Source organism: Balaenoptera acutorostrata, chromosome 13, assembly GCF_949987535.1.
Source record: "Balaenoptera acutorostrata chromosome 13, mBalAcu1.1, whole genome shotgun sequence".
Taxonomy (NCBI): Eukaryota; Metazoa; Chordata; class Mammalia; order Artiodactyla; family Balaenopteridae; genus Balaenoptera; species Balaenoptera acutorostrata.
In genome coordinates this window covers 81,753,306-81,771,093 of record NC_080076.1, presented here as the reverse complement: position 1 = coordinate 81,771,093, position 17,788 = coordinate 81,753,306, and the positions used below count along the sequence as shown (strand labels likewise).

The following is a 17,788-nucleotide window of genomic DNA, read 5'->3' as shown; positions in this document are numbered from 1 at the left end:
GGAAGGCTGGGGACAGCAATGCAGCCAGTGGCAATTTTCAGCCCAGGACTGGCCCTCAGTGCTGTCCTTCTGCTTTCTCAGAGGCACCAGGCGTTTCTTCCTCTTTGGCCTGAGATTGGCATATTCTTCCTCTTCATCTGACTTTCCGTGGTCACTTGAGTAGACATGATGCTATAACAGAGGTCCTGGAGATAATGATTTTGGATATACCAAGTCTGCCCTCAAGAGTCTATTGAAGGGACCTGCCACCCTCCACTCTAACTCCAGAAGCATCACACATATTTCCTTCTTGATAATTTATTTCCTGCGTGCTTCCCAAATAAACCAACCTGGATCCATTTTCCTAATGAGATTCTGCTGGATTTCTAGATTTTTTTTTGTATTTGATTATCTTATTACATAAACTGATTTTGACATTTCAAGATGATTCCTCTCCTCTTTCTAGACCATAGCAGTAAAATTATATCAAGGGGAAATTTGAGGGGATACAGGGAGAGGGAAGGAAGATGGGTTTCCTAATAGGTCTAGTCTTTAGAACTGAGGGAAGATGCATAATTAGTACCAGTCCGCACCTCCAGTCCGTGGGGCGGTGTCATGGAATTAGCGGCCCATTGCCTCACTTCTCTTGTCATATCCACTCCCATCACCCGCCGCTGCCGCCACACCGCCTGCACATATACCCAGACTACTGTTAACATTTTAGATTCTTCGTCTATCATTCCCACAAGGAAGATAATTACTCATGTGGCACCCAGGTGTCCCATTGTTTGGTTAGGAGGTTAAAAATCCCTGATACACTTCAATAAATTCAACAGCGAGCACAGTATAAAATGTAATTAAATGCCTCAGCCATCTTCCCTTTCTTTACTGGCAATGAAATTTAATTGAGGACATCTGAGGGGGCCGAAATAAATCACAGGTGATGACTCCACCCTTCACACGTCTCGCTGGGAGAGGGCGTGATGTTATCACTGTTCACATGTGTGATTTATGGGCAATTCAGGGAATCCCAGCTAAGCAGTTACCTGCCGGGATTCAGGCGCGAGGTGGTGATGGTTTTTTAAAAAGGGGAGCATGGTTTTGAAGGAGGGTGTTAGAATCAATACATCCTAGTTTTCCCACTAGATCCTGAAGGTAATTCCAGTTTGGTTTCACCATTTAAAAAAAATTTTAACCGAGCCTTGGGCCAGGAGGAACAGGTGATGGAAGAGAACTTTGATTCTGACTCACTGTGAGGTCTTCCCCTCACATCCTCTGCACTTTTCTGCCTCTTGCCTCACACGTCAGCTCTCTCTGTGCTCCCATTTGCTCAGTGCTCTCACGGCTCACCTGTCCTACCAAGGTAGACTTCTACCTGGAGCCACTCCCAGGAGAGCACTTCATCTGTTCTCCTTGACCATGACCAGCACCACCACCTCCCCTATTGTAACTTACATGTCCTCCAGGTCTTCTCTCTGCTTTGATAAAGTGACAACTGGATAATCGTATTAATTAGCCCAGGCAGAAACAGTGAGAGGAGAGAGTTAATTTTCCTTTCCCTCTGTCTTCGTGAGCTGACATGGATTTCAGCAGTGGCATGTAATCAGAGACATTGCCTCATCACAGATTATTCTATGGTGAGAGCTAGAAAGAAAATAGGCTTGGGGTGAGACTGGGATAGGTTAGAACCTTGGCTGGACCGCTTGATGGTTCTACTCTGCCTGGCTCTTCTCTTCTGTAAAATGGACATTGAAACAACATACCTAGGATTAGCTGAGCAGAGGGGTGACACCACGTGGTCATGCACACTTTGGCTTGGAAGCTGCAGGCCATTTGTCCAAGAATTCCCACCATGTAAGTGGCCGCAGTGGGTCTATAACCCAACTCTTCTGGCTTCAAAGAAAAAAACCTTTCACAATGCATACGTATATCAAACCATCACACTGTATACTTTAAATATCTTACAATTTTATTTGTCAATTATACCTCAATAAAACTGGAAAAAAAGAAGAAAAAGGGAAAAATTTCTCCACTAATCAGCCAAGGAAATGAGTTACACAACTCTTAATCAGGGGTTGACACACTTTTTCTATAAAGGGCCAGGTAATTATTATACCTGGCTTTGTGGACATCAATAAAACTGGAAAAAAAAAAAAAAAAGAAAAGAAAAAGGGAAAAGTTTCTCCACTAATTAGCCAAGGAAATGAGTTACACAGCTCTTAATCAGGCGTTGACACACTTTTTCTATAAAGGGCCAGGTAATAATTATACCTGGCTTTGTGGACCACATGTTTCTGTCAGTTACTCAAACTCTGCTATTATAGTGCAGAAGCAGTCACAGACAGTGTGTAAATGAATGGGTGTGTCTGTGTGCCAATCAGACTTTATTTACGGAAGCAGGCGATGGGCCAGATTTGGCCTGAGGGTCATAGTTTGCCGACCTCTGTTCTAAATCATAGTTCATGGAGAGCTTTGTGAGGTTCTAACTGGTGTGTTAATTGTAGGGGTGGAGTGATGATGACAATGACAAAAACAAGAATAACAATAATATGTCAGGCACTCAGCTAAGCCCTGTTCCAATTATATTACCCCTCTTCATCCTGCTAACAATTCTGTGAGGGAGATATTATGACCCCTTTTTTACAGGAGACAAAAACTGAGACTCACAGAGGTGAAAATGCCCGAGGTCTCATAGCTAGTAAGTGGCTGAGCTGATGCTTGAACACAGGTCTACTCACTCCAAAGTCCCACACTCCACGGGGCAACTTGATAACCTTTGCATTCAGAAATGAAGTCTGCTGCTCTTTCTTTAAAACAGGCCTGTGCTCAAGGCCTTGTAGCTGGTTTGAACCCCACATACATGCAGATTGGTTTGACCCTGATACCTCCATTCCTGCAGTCTTCCTATTTCTAGGCAGGTAACTTCACCATTGCCCTTTGTTTTGCCTCAATGCCATGGGGAATCCCTAAGCATCTCCCCTGAAGGGTCTCTTCCATCAAGAGTGAGCAGCACAACCTTTGCTCACCCCCAGCATCTCTTCTGCCTTATTTCTTCCCCCAAGACCTGCGACTCAGGCTCACTCTTATCTACTACTCACCAGTGCTGAGTTGTTCCCTAGACACCTTCATAGCGATCACAAGCCCACAGGTGATGAAATTTGGATCTTGAGAAGTGGGTTGTAGTTGTCTCAGGGAGAAAATTATGTCCATCTACATAGAGAAACTCAATTTGGCCCCGAAGCACCATGGTGCTGTAACCTTTAGAGAGCACATGATTAAAAGACTTTTAGATCTGATGTATTTGGATTGGATATTAAAGCAAATAGAGTTCCCCGCTATATGAATAATACTGTGAACAGCTTTAGTCAAGGATTGGTTGGCACCTTGGATGAATCAGTGGGATTTTAGCTGGTGACTGGCCTGTGGCCGCAGATGAAAAGTTGAATGCTCTAAGTTTTATTAATTTCAGGACCCTTGGAGCCTAAAGAATTTGCTGCTTGATTTGAGTGCAGCACCATTGTTAAGTTCTCAGTCTCTCCTGTCCCTGGGCTAGAAGTTGAAGGGCAGCTGGACCTTCCATTTCATTTGTGGCATTTCTGAGGATGAGCTCTGGGGTTGGACTATCCTAGCTCAAACCCCAGCTCTCCCGCCTAACATGGAGTTAGGAGATTAGATGAAATAATACATCTAAAGCGTTTAATCTGAGTCCTGCCATATAGTAAGTACTCAATAAATGTTAGCTGTTATTATTAATAGTACTGTGTGCTCAGAGGTCTTTATCTCCATGGAAACATTTAAGGATAGGATAGCTCCTCTTCTAGCCAATAGAGTTTAGAGACTCAGAGACTGCAATAGACGGTTTCTTGTGGTCCTTTCCAACTCAAGGACTGCGTGATTTGAACAATAATTTTTACGCATGTCTCAGAAGGAGACATAGCATAGGAAGGCAGTAGGGTGCGGGGGTGAAAAGCAAGGCTTTAGTTTTATAGGAAGCTGGGGTCAACTCTCAAGTCCACCAAATACTAGCAATAGGACTTTGAACAATTAATTATCCTCATTTTCCTTATCTCTAAACTAGGGACACAACCTTGTAGGGTTGTTTGGATTAAAGGAAGAAACAGCTCCAAGAGGCGAATTCCCCGCTTGGGATACGTACAAGAAGTCAGACTGTGCATTGCTCCTGTACCAGCCAGCGGACTGAGTACTCAGGGGTCTGGGTTTTTTATTCGGGGCTGCAGGTGGGATCATGACATGACGGCTCAAGTGAGAAAGACCTGGCCTGGGAGCTGAATGGCCTTGTAAGGGTCAGGGCTGATGTTTTGGACCCCAGCGGAGGTGGGGAGTTAGAGGAGGGGGTGGGAGTGGGGCCGTCCTCTTTTTGTCATAGCCTGGCAGGCTGCTCTCCCCTCAGCTGCCAGAGGGAGCTCTTAAATGCGTAAGACCCTGCACAGCCTCCTGCCTCTGTTCTAACGCACTAGACGGTTCCCGTTGCCTTAACACAAACCCCAAAGTCCTGTTTTATTTCCTTCATGGAATGTGTCACGTTATGTCTCCCGCTGTAGACTCTAAGCTCAGAAAACTTGCCTATCTTGTTTGCCATACCCACCCCCAGTTCCGTACCTGGCACGCAGTATTGCCGTCTCAGCTTCCTATGGCTGCTGTAACAGATTACCAAAACTCAATGGCTTACAAGAATATGCATGTATTATCTTACAGTTCTGGAGGTCAGGAGTCCAAAAACAAGTCTCAGGGCTAAAGTTAAGGTGTCTGCAGGGCTGTTTCCTTCTGGAGGCTCCAGGGGAAACTCTGTTCTCTTGCCTTTTCTAGCTTCCAGAGGCTGCTGCATCCCTTGGCACTTGGCCCCTTTCCATTCTCAGAGCCAGCAAACATCACATCTCCTTCTCTGACTCTGACCCTCCTGCCTCCATCTTTCACTTATGATTACATCAGCCCTACCTGGCTAATCCAGACTAATCTCTCGTTTCAAGATCCTTAACTCAATCACATCTGCAAAATCTCTTTTTGCCTGTTAAGTCATATATTTTATGGGGCCCAGGGATTAGGACGTGGACATCTTTGGGGGTGGCGGGTAGGCATATTCAACAAAATGTTTACTGAGTAACTGTATGAATGATAGTAGGAATAACATACTGTGTTATTAAAAAAGCAACATACTGTATTATTAATAAAAACAACATACTGTGACATTGCTTTCTGGGCCTCTGAGGCCCTTTTCTGAGTTTAAAAGGGCTGGTTCTCATTGTTTCCTTTGCTTTCCCCAGACAGAGGTAGGAGGCACAGACAGTACAGGATGGGTTGAACTCCGTGTATCTGGAGAGCAGTCTGGACTAGAAGCATCCAGTTTGTTCCTCTCTGAGGTTCAGATCACCACTCAGTCACTTCTTAGCTATAGACAATTGCTTATTGCTTCTAAGCCTCAGTATTCCCATCTGTGAAATGGGGATGAAATTGGCTGTCATTTATTGAGCCCCAGCTATGTGACCTGAATTTTAAAAACCCAGTCCTGGCCTTTACTTGCTGTGTGACCTTAGGCAAATGGTATGACTTCTCGATTTCCTTGTTGGTGAAATGGCACCGATGATAACAGCTGATACATCACATGTGCGCACACATGCAGTGTATGGATAAAATGAGAGTATATGTAAAGGGCTTATTTGGCAATAGTGCTTGGCACATGGTAACACTTAACACAAAGCATATTTATTATTTTTCTTATTTCTCATTTTTAAAATTCTTATCATTATTCTTATTTATTTCTTCCTCTTCTTTTCCCTCCTTTTCCTTTGCTTTATCATCACCCATTTTTACGTGATGTCTCTGTGTTAAATGTTTTCAAGAGTTTTCCCCATGCCTGACTCCTCTGTTAGCCTGAGTTCAAACTCACCAGGTCAGAGCCTGAGTTTTTCATTTTAAAGCTCAACCTACCATGATGCTTTATTAATATTGGTTTCTTCTATCATGGCTTCTGTTTGACTATCTGGCTACCAAGGTGTCAAAGACCAAGCCTCCTGGTTTCTCCCCTTCTGTTATACAGAGGCACTTTTGAGAGGGCATCAACAGTGGGACCTAAAGGAGGGAAGAAAATCGCTCCTTCTCTCCAGCCCTCTCCCTTGCCATGCACTGCAAATGAAAATATCTGGGAAGAAATGTCTATTATTCTACCCCTGGAACCGAAGGCACCAGGGGTGGTCATAATTCTGACTTCGTGTCTGCGTGTCTTGTTATTAGAAAATTAGAGTAGAAAAGAAGCTTTTGTTCAGCTATGGGGACATCTTAATAGGCACTTTGATTGTTAAACAGAAGTTTCCATATCAGTTTAATTGCTATAAGTGCTGTTTGCCTTCTCTGTTGTGATAAGGCCTGAATTTTCATAGATTTTCCCTTTAAACAGTTTTCCTTTGCTTTAAGGCTTGCGTTGGCAAGTTTAATGAAATCCAAACGAAGAAAGTAAGGAGAAGATCTCAGAGTTCAGATCTGCACACCCACAGACGAAGCCATGTGGAGGTTATTATTGCTGGAGACTAACGATGTCGCAGCCGCTGAATGTAACTGACGGAATTTGCTCCTTCAACCAGATATTGGGAAATGAAACCAAACTACTAAACTTAATTACACCTACTTTTTCGAGAAGGTGCTGTAATTAAGAATGAGAACAACTAGGATATGAATCTAACGGTGAGATGTGCGGATAATAAAAGAGGATTTGTTCTCTACTGAGTTGAGCTTCAGAAGTACCATCTCAAGATTGTGGGGAGAGGGAGGGGGTAGGGAGATGGCTAGAGTAGTGAAAAACATCTCGATCAGGGTTTCTCAGCCTTGGCACTATTGCCATTTGGGTCTAGTTAGTGCTTTGACGCGGGGATCTGTCTTGGGTATTGTAGGATGTTGAGCAGCATGCCTGGTCTCTACACATTAGATGCCAGTAGCCTCCCCACACTACCGCCCCAGTTATTTGGCAGTATCTCCAAACAATGCCAAATGTTCCCCCCGGGCAAAAGTGCCCCTGATTGAAGATGCTGATGTAGGGGCTTTTGGAAGGCTCGCGAACAACTGCAGAGTTACCCCTTGAGGATCTACCAGTGCCCGGCTGTGTGACCTTTAGCTAGTCACTGCACCTCTTTGAGCTCCTGTGTCTACCTTTGTGCAGTGGGAATAATGAGAACACCGACTGCATAGAGGCAAAGCTTCTGCGTATAAACTGCACAGAATTATGCCTGCCACATATGGAATGCTCAGTAAGTTCACTGTTTCTATGATAATAATCTCAGATTCAGCAAACATGTGTTACGTACTTACTTTGTCCCAGGTGCTGGCTATGCTGTGAGGCAGTGATGCGAAGATGAAGATGTGGTCCCTGTCCTTGTAGGAGTGGCAGAAATATGGAGACTTGGTGGAACTGCCTTATTCTTCACCCCGGCAGACATTACTAATCAGTCTCAATGCTCTTTCCTCTTGAGCCTCAGAATCCTCAACACACTTTTCTAGACAGCCGCCACTAACATCCCATGAGATGAAACCGCTTTGGCACTCCTCACTTCGTAGATTCCCCGTGAGGAGGCTGTGTGTCTGAGCTAACCCTTCCTCTCCAGCACAGCCATTCCACCTCTACCCGTCCCCAGAGAAAGCATTTTAAGGACTTAGCAGGTAGCAGCGTTCTTCCTTCCAAATCTGACTTCAGTCCCCTGCTCTCTCTCTCTCTCTCTCTTTTAAAACTGTTTTTCTTTCTTGTCTTTTTTGCTTCTCTCAGAAGCCAAAACAAGTAATAAAATGGGCTTGGACTTGATGACATTTAGTTTTTAGTTAAACTAGAGGAAATTCCCCTGGCTCTGATTCTGAGTGATATATCATGCTATCTCCCTCTTTCTCTGGCCTTTGGGGCTTGGGAAATCATTAGCTCTTCCAGAAATGGTCCCAGCTTTACAAGGGCAGAATTGGGGTTTCTGGAAACAGCTTTCAGATGGCTGTTGACAGTGTCATTAGACAGAAGAGAGGAGTGAGTGGGTTAGGATTCAGTGCTCCCTGCTCGGTTCAGACATGCCCAGCTCCCCAGTGAGCGTGCCACTCCTTAACAACTGCTGTGAAAAATGAGGCGTGCGTTTGCAGCCCTGAGGACAGGGGCTGGCTCCATCCATCCGGCCTGAGAAATGAGAGCTGGCGTGTGGCTCAGCCGCTTCCTTCTTCTCTGCCCGAGCTGGTGGAGGTTTCACAGGCCGCACCGGTTCACTTCTGCTGCTGTTTCACACCTCTCTGGGGCCTGTGAGGTCTGCGAGGAGGGTGATACGGACAACCAGGCAGTGGAGTGAAGGTGGGGGCTGGTGCCCAAAGGCTGTGCAAGAAGTCCTGGAACTCAGTCAGTGGTGGAGTGATAGTGTGGGTCGCTGGGATGTAGCCTAAGGCATAAAAGAAAAGACCAGATGGGCAGATGCACCCAGTCTGAAGTCTGTGTGATTTATTGTTTCTTCCTCATTCCCATTCATCCATCAGTTTATCCATTCATCTAGCTGTCCATCCATCCATCCATCCATTCATCCATCCATCCATCCACCCACCCATCCATCCACCCATCCATCCACCCATCCATCCATCCATCCATCCACCCATCCATCCACCCATCCATCCATCCATCCATCCACCCATCCATCCACCCATCCATCCACCCATCCATCTACCCATCCATCCACCCATCCATCCATCCATCCATCCACCCATCCATCCACCCATCCATCCACCCATCCATCTACCCATCCATCCACCCACCTACCAATCCATCCATCCACCTACCCATCTGTCCACCTTGCAACTCATCTGTCCATCTACCCACCTATCCAACCATTCATCCATCCATCCATCTACCCACCTACCAACCCATCCACCCACCTCCCCATCTGTCCATCTACTGACTCATCTGTCCATCCATGCACCTATCCAGACATTCATCTACCCATCCATCCATCTATCCACTCATCCATCCATTCATCAATCCATCCACTTATTCCAGCATGAGTTTAGGTGGCACATGGTTAGACATATTTTAAATAGTTACTTATAATATACAGAAAGTGATATTGGTTTTCCATATAGAGTTGCTTTGAGAATAAATGTGTTTAAACAAACAAATAAGTCAACCTAAAATATTAAGTAGATAATTTTATGGGTTGTACAGGGGCATGACAAAAATTAGGAAAGTGGTACTTGTATGACTGGCATTTGGAATCTGCTGAGTTAGAACTTTGCATACACAGGCACGTGTTCTAGGTCCCTTAAGCCTGGATTCACAGCTGCTGTGTGGTCTACAAGGTACAGGATCTTGAGCACGTGACCTCCTCTCTCCAAGCCTCAGCTTCCTCACCTGTAAGGCTGGGATGCGAACGCCCCCGAACCTTGTGCTGAGGATGTAACGAGCTAAGGCATGTGGGTCACGTGGCACGTGCCTGGCACACAGTAAGCACTTGGTAAATGGGAGCCATGCTCAGTTTTATTCTTCCCCCAGCTGGTTTCTTTCCAGGCACTGCCCCACCCGGGGGACCTTGCGTGAGTTAAGGTAACACAAGCTAAACCAGTTTTCCCTTTGGCTTTGGTTTAGCAAGTGATGGCGGCCAGTGTCCTTCCGGAGGCCAGCGAGCCTCCCTCTTCCTTCTGGGGCTCAGTGGGAGCGCACCCCCACTTCCGGTTCTCTGTGTAACAGGACCTTCTCCTCCTCTCTTCTCTCCCTGCAGACACCCTGTCAGTGCCACGCTGGTCCCCACAGATCCCTCGCAGAGACCTCGGCAACTCCATCAAGCACAGGTAGGCTGGATTCCTGGCTGCACCGGGGCCCACCTCCCAGCACAGGGCCCAGCGTGGGGGAAGGCTGGGCAGGGTGTTTTGCTCCAGCTCCTATATCACCATGCTCTTCTCTCCTCTGCCAGGCTGAACCTCGACGTGGCAAGGGACTGAGATGTCTGCTTCTTATTCACCTGGCTCTTATAAAATGAACACCTACTGGTTAAAAGCCAGGCCTTTGGAGTCAGACTGACCTGTATTCCAGTCCCAGCTAGTAAAGCTTTGCAACCTTGAGGAAGTTACTTAACCTCTCTGAGACTCAATTTTCTCATCAGATATTTCTGACTACTCATAGGGTGGTCATGAGGATTAAATGAGATAATATATTAAAGTGCTAAGCAAAGGGCCTGGTACATAATAACCACTCAGTAAATGATATCAATATTAAGACAAGTGCTTGTCCTAATTTTGGGTCTCCCCACCCAGAAGACAAGATTGCAGGCTGGAGTCAGAGATGCTCACTTTCTGCTGAAGCATAGGTCAGTCCAGGGCTCCAGCCCTGTTGGGTGCCCGGGACAACCTCGCCAGGAGTACACCTGCCCTTTTCAGGGGGAAGATTTCTATCTACTAAGTCATCCCTTATACGAAGTTAACTTTCCACATTTTATCTCATTAGCTTCACAATCTGTTCACAAACTCAGTGGGGTAAGTAGCACAAGTGTGGTCATGTCCATTTGACAGATAGGGAAACTGAGGCCCTGAATGATTAAGTGATGAATCTACAAGCTAATTAACCCCAGCATTTTGCGTTCTGTTGACACCTCTGCTGAGAGCTTTCTTTGCACGAGGCCTCTGTGACCAGCAGAGAGTTCACTCATTCATGGTTTCTTTCCACTAGTATTTATAGAGAATATCTGTACCAGTGCTGCAGCACTGAACACGACGTAAGGCTTTAAGCCTTGGGGAGCTCGAGGTCTAGTGGAGAGATAGACAATTAACAGACCATGACAGTACGGTGGTGGTGGGGATCAGAGCTATAAGGTGGGGAGGCAATACCAGGGGCAGACACGTCACCATAACCCGGGGTGAGGCAGGAATGAGCACATTCTCCCGGAATGGCATCTCGTCAACAGTTTTTGAAAGAAATATGTTGACAGGATGGTTGTTAAGACTCAAATGAGAAAACGGTGGAGGAAGCCGTGAGAAATACACGATAGACACGTCAGTGGTCAGGCGGTGAGATGCAGAGAGAAAGGCATCAAAAAGAAGGGCCTTTTTTTGTTCGCTTACAGGCTGCTCCCTGGCTCAGCTCCACCCCTGGATTGGCCACACCCCTAGCTCAGCTCCACCCCTGCATTGGCCACACCCCTGCATTGGCTCCACCCAATTGGCCACACCCATGGCTCAGCCACGACACCAGACTCTAGCACCCTAATGTTAGACCTGGTGGTACCTCAGATTCAAATGCTGATGCCGAGAGGAGGAAAATGATCTGATGATCTTGGGCATCAGGAACATCTTCTTAGAGGAGCTGGCACTTGGGATGCCTTGTTACTCTCCAGTCTCACCCTGTGTTTCTCCCTGGGCTCCATGCCAGGATGGAAAAGACCTAGACTCATCCCAGCCTTGGTGAAAAAATGAAATTAAAATCCCATACCATCCGCTGTCCTCAGAGTCACCTCAGCCACAGCTTGGAAGAGGGATTGCTGATCCCAGGGATGGGAGAGGGCTGGAAAGGAGAAGGAACTCCCACCTGCCACACATACTCTCGATCCCCACGCTGCTGGCTGGTGGATGAAACACGAGTCCGTTTGCCATTCCCCAGAGCTGACAAATCCTGCAAAATAGATCCTGCCACACTTGCTCGTCCTGCTAAAGGGGCAGAAAGGGACTTAACCAACCCCCAGTCCAAAACTGGAAAGGGGGTTTTCTTGGCCACCAGAGTGTCTCTTCAGAATATTGCTATTTGCTTAGTTATGGAGGCTTTGGGCTGCAGATCATTCTGTTGGAAGAGTGACTGACCTAAATCAGGCAAGATGGTACAGCAGAGGGATGCAGGCTGGCCCTCAAAATTCTTAAGCACCAAGTTACGTAATCGCTTCCAATTTTCATTTTGACACTGTGAGGCGGTGGAGATTAGCTACAACTCCTGCGGAAGGTGACAAAAATTGAAAATGAAAATTAACTCTGACCTGGCAACCTTCAATACTTTTCTTGGGGCCAGCCCTGCCGCTGCCTGGTATCTCTTGAAGAGGAAAGCACGCTGGCAGCAGCAGGGGGCCCCAGAAGTTAATCAAATGCATCTCTGTTCCCACTGGTTCCTAGCTGTATATCAGAAACCTCTACACTGCCTTATGTTTGCAGCAAGTGGTGGTGGCTGGGGAGCGAGGTGGGCTGATGGTCCAAAAAGGCTTTCCCTTTAGGGCCCTCTTCTCTGCTACTAACGTTTGCAGTCTCCACTTTTGGAGGGGATCACCCCTTCTTGAAGCTCCCCAGGCGATGTAACTAGCAGTGACGGGGAATAGACCCCCGGGGGGCCCCACCTTGCTTTGTGGTTCTCTGAGGGCAGTTCTAGCTCTATCCATCTGTCTCCGATCTGAACTTGGCACATAGTAGGCCTCCAGGCAGGCAATGTTTATTGAACGACCGAATGACTGTTATGAATGTTTGGGTAACAATACAGTCACAGCCCAATTCAGTGAGCGCTCTCTGTTTACAAGGCACTATGTAAAGCCCTCGCACTGTGCATGACCTTGTTTAATCCTCTGAACAACCTATGAGGTCAATACTGTTATTATTCCCACTTTACAGATAAAGAAACTGAAGTTTAAGCAACTCGATTAAGTCACCTATCTCTGAAGAAGTGGGGCTGGAATCCAGGGCCCATGTTCTTATCCTGTCAGTGGTCTTCCTTCTAGAGATCGGTCAGTCAACATCACCTTGGCCTTGAACACTTTCTGTCTCTTTCCCGCAGGTTTTCCACGAAGTACTGGATGTCTCAGACATGCACAGTCTGTGGGAAGGGGATGCTTTTTGGCCTCAAGTGTAAAAACTGCAAGTAAGTGGCTGTTCCTGGAAGCACCTTTTCATGGTGCCTGATGTCGGCAGGAGCCATCCTGGGCTCTGAAATAGCTTATGGGACTTTGGTTTCTTGGCTCTCAGGAGAGCTGCTTCTCTGTTTTTTTCAGAAATAGGTCTTTTTTTTTTTTTTTTTAACATCTTTATTGGAGTATAATTGCTTTACAATGGTGTGTTAGTTTCTGCTTTATAACAAAGTGAATCAGTTATACATATACATATGTTCCCATATCTCTTCCCTCTTGCATCCCCCTCCCTCCCACCCTCCCTATTCCACCCCTCTAGGTGGTCACAAAGCACCAAGCTGATCTCCCTGTGCTATGCGGCTGCTTCCCACTAGCTATCTATTTTACATTTGGTAGTGTATATATGTCCATGACACTCTCTCACCCTGTCACATCTCACCCCTCCCCCTCCCCGTATCCTCAAGTCCATTCTCTAGTAGGTCTGTGTCTTTATTCCCGTCTTGCCACTAGGTTCTTCATGGCCTTTATTTTCCCTTAGATTCCATATATATGTGTTAGCATACTGTATTTGTTTTTCTCTTTCTGACTTACTTCACTCTGTATGACAGACTCTAACTCCATCCACCTCACTACAAATACCTCCATTTCGTTTCTTTTTATGGCTGAGTAATATTCCATTGTATATATGTGCCACATCTTCTTCATCCATTCATCCGATGATGGACACTTAGGTTGCTTCCATGTCCTGGCTATTGTAAATAGAGCTGCAATGAACATTTTGGTACATGATTCTTTTTGAATTATGGTTTTCTCAGGGTATATGCCCAGTAGTGGGATTGCTGGGTCATATGGTAGTTCTATTTTTAGTTTTTTAAGGAACCTCCATACTGTTCTCCATAGTGGCTGTATCAATTGACATTCCCACCAACAGTGCAAGAGTGTTCCCTTCAGAAATAGGTCTTAAATCAACCTTTACACATGGGTAACGGGTCAAGGAGAGAGCTTATGAATAAGAACCAGAGCTGAGGGCGATGCTGAAACGCATAGTGCTGTCTGCAGAGGCACAGTGGGAACTTGCATTTTCATAGCATCTGGAATCAGGGGTTGGCAAACATTTTCTCTAATCGACCAGATAGTAAATATTTTAGGCTTTGTGGGCCAGTGGGTCCCTGTTACAACCACTCAGCTCTGCTGTGTTGCTCAAAAGCAGCCATAGACAATATATAAACAAATAAGTGTGACAAATTTATTTATTCCAGTAAAGCCTTTTGTACAAAAATATGCCATGGCTGGCTTTGGCCACTCAGCCGTGGTTTGCTGATCCCTGAGTTAGAGTTTGCAAACGCCTTTTGCCCTTTATTTTTTCTTCTTGTGGTGCCTCTTTGGGGGGGGGGGTTCTGATTCTTCCCATTTTACAGATTTGAAAGCTGACTCCTAGCAAGGATAAGCCTGAGGTCACACAGCTAAGAAGTGGCAGTCAGAACTTGAACCCTGACCCCTGAACTCCTGTCCTTCCTATGGCATCATGTTGGTCTTGAGTTCTGGTTAGAAGACCAGACCATACAAGCCCCTTCCTTCCCCTGCTTCCACGCACCCATCCCGGGTCATGGCTGGCAACAGATAGGGACGTAGGAGAGACTGCAGTGCCCAGCGTGGGCCCTGGAGTCAGACTGAGATGGGTTTACATCCTGGTCCCACCACTGTCTAGCTCAATGACATTGGGCGAGTCGCCCCACATTTCTGTTGCTAGTATTTTCATCTGCATGAAAGGAATAATCATCACACCTGCCCAATGTGACAGTGAGCGTTGAATAAATCAGCACCAAAGGACATAGCCCAGTGCCAGGCTTAGGGTTTTGTCCTCTGTCAAAGGTCACAAATGCCTTTCTGTCTGGCCTTCCTCTTTCCTTCTGTAAACTTGTATTAAATACCCGCTTTGGTCCAATTACTGTAAAATAGTCAATAACATTCAACTGTATCTAAGGGTTACAAATGAGTGTGCATCTGATCGCCTTACAGGAGCCGCTAAGTTGAAAAGTAGGAACCCTTCTTTCTCCTCTAGACTTCCTCTTCCTTATCCAGTCCAGGCTGCGAACTCATTTGGGTTCCTTCAGGCCTCCCCACATCCCTGCCCCATGAAGGAGTTCTTATTCTTCCCCCAGCCTGGATGTCTCAGTCATAAGGTAAGGCTGAGTGCCCGTCCCTCCTGGAGTTGTGGGGAGGATTAATGAGTTCCAGCCCCTAAGGAGCCTTAAGCTCCATGGCACAAGGGAAGGAGATGGGGTCAGTAACTACCAAGCATTAGTGTTTGGAGGCCCACATCCCCACCTTGGTCCTTTATAGACCCAACTCTCAGGTGAGTACCCAGGATGGCGGCCCCTGGTCTTTCTGACTTTGAGACACACTAAGCCAAGCCCTCGGGTCCAACTCAAAGTTCTGTCTGATTTCCCCGGTATACCAGCTGCTCTGGGGCCTGTCTTATCTGTGTGTAGTCACTCCATGTTCTGAGGGGAAATGGCAGCTTTCACATCTTCACACCTGCCGAGTGGAGGCTTTGAAGTCAGGTAATTAGGTGACAGGGATGCAGCCAGGAGTCGGCAAGGCTGAATACTTCCTGAGCCATTTTAATTTTCAGCGCTAGAGGCAGAAGTATGAGATAGCCTCAACTCATGCTGTCTCTGTTCCAGAAGTAATGAGCAGAGGCTCAGACCCTGCCAAGGGTTGTGGGAGGGACGGGGACCTGGGGGAGAGAGGTGGGTGCCAGAAGCAGAGGCTTTAAAGCAGCCAGAACTGAGCTGGAGTCCCACCTGCATTGCCAGACTCCCTGTGTGACCTTGAGCAAGGGACTGTCATCCCAGGGCTCAGTTTCCTTACCTGCAAAGTGGGTGTGGTATTAGCACCTCCTGCCACAGGGCGGTTGGAAGGAACAGGTGAAATGTCCTTGCCCCAGATGACAATGTTTTATCAAAAGTCCTCCTCACTCCACCTTGTGCAGATATAGCTCCTGGAACTCTAAGAGGCAGGATTCAAACCAAGCCGTGGTTGGAAGGAACAACTGATCTTTCCAATTTGCCTCAGCCCTTAGAAAAACTGCACAAAAGGTGAAAGCAGAGTCTGTAACAGCTACAGAGTTCTGGGTTGCTTCAGGAACTTTGACGTTGTACTTGTGTGATGGCAGTGGAGCTTAGCACTCTCTCTAGTATGTAATTAGGAGCATGCATTACTGATACCACCAGCTGAAGTTTGCATGAATGAAATTCTGTGGGTTTTGCATTAATTATAGTGAGGATGGATGGCTGTTTATATGTGTTTTCAAAGGTTGGCAGAATTTTGAGTGGAAGGGTTGGATGAAGGACAGAAGAGGGTAACACACAGACCCCATTGTCAAGTTTAGGGGAAGACACACCTATAGAGAAATGAATTTTGGTGAAACTGAAGTACATGCATGAGAGCAGCAATAGGTGAAATTCCAGAGGGCAGCGCCGAGAATGGGGAGGGAGCTTAGAAAAAATGGGCAGAAATGTGTATTCATTTACTTGACTAATGTTTATTGAGCACGTACTATACACCGGGCACTGTTCTAGGCACAGGGGAAATAACAGTGAATGAAACAGACAAAATCCCTGCCCTCATGGAACTTACATGCTGGTGAGAGATGGAGATGGGGAAGGCCAGACAGTAAACAAAGTAAATTAGTAAAATAGGTCATCTGTTCAGATGATGCTGAAGTGCTGAGGAGAAGAGCACAGCGGAGGAGGGAGACAGGAAGAGTCAGGGGAGGGGCTGCAATTTTAATTAAAGTGCTCAGAGAAGGTCTTATACCTGAGTGGGAGCTTTGGGAAAAATGTGGTATGTGATGCGGGTCATTTCCTGTTTTCTTAAAGCATTTCCAGAGGCTTGGGTTTGAACCTATCCCAAAGGCAATGGTTCTTTCCCGCCCACCCGCCCCCCCCTTTTTTTAAACCTAGAGCAATTCTGGTTGTGTTATTGCCAGAAACTCCCTGGCTTAGACCCGTTGCTACTCCAAGTGTGGCCCCTGGTCCTGCAGCATCAGCATCACCTGGGAGCTGATCAGAAATGCAGACTCTCAGGCCCCGCCCCAGACCTGCCGCATCCGAATCTGCATTTTAAGGTTGTCCTGGTGATTCTTGTGCACATTAAGTTTGAGAAGCGCTACTCTCGTGAGCTCCAAATTCCCTCGTGGAGCTGATTTTATTTTTCTAGATTATGGGTCTCGAAACTTGAGTGTGTATCAAAATCCCCTGGAAGGTTTATTGAAACATAGCTTCCTGGACCTATGCCCCGGAGTCTCCAATTCAGCGGGTCTGAGGTGGGTCCCCAGAATTTGCATCTCTAACAAGTTCCCAGGTGATGTTGTTGCTGCTGGTCTTGGGACCACAGTTTGAGAACCACTGCTCTATATAAAAGCAGGAATTTGGCAAAATCCAATTTTATTTTCCAACCTGACATTTCTTTTTTTTGAAGGTCGGTCCATCTTTGCTGATTATTTTTCTGTCTCTTCTGCTGTTAACATCCCTTGGCCTCACTCTACAGACATGAGTCTTGTTCATCCTAGTTTCTCCAGTAAATTCATCCAGTAAATATTTGTGTGCTGAGTCAAAATGATAAGGTATGATTAGGAAACCAGGCTGTAGGTCAGACACACACACCTATATTTGAATCCTGACTCTGCCACTAACTGTGTAATCACTTCTGAGGCTCAATTTCTTCCTCTACAGAAAGAAGAAAATAATATCTACCTTACTAGATTGTTTTAAAAAAAACCCAGCTGAGATAAATAAGGGAAAATGCTTAGCCTGGTACCTGACCCATTATAAGAGCTTAATAAATGAAAGTTAATACTGTAATTAACGTTATGAATTAATTTTGGGGTACCCCTCCACTCCGGAAGCCAGGATACTTCCAAATATCTAACCCTTTGCCTCCTGCTTTGGTTCAATGCCCACTTCCTCCAGAATTAT

General features: G+C 46.3%; 1 protein-coding gene across 1 annotated transcript in view; it reads left to right on the top strand.

Annotated features, from left to right (window-relative positions):
• Positions 1–17,788, top strand: part of KSR2 (kinase suppressor of ras 2) — a 394,653-nt gene that overhangs the window by 281,653 nt on the left and 95,212 nt on the right. The window contains exons 6-7 of the mRNA XM_007189467.1: positions 9,717–9,786; positions 12,737–12,820. Coding sequence (XP_007189529.1) covers positions 9,717–9,786; positions 12,737–12,820 — 154 coding nt within the window. The remainder of the gene's footprint in view (positions 1–9,716; positions 9,787–12,736; positions 12,821–17,788) is intronic.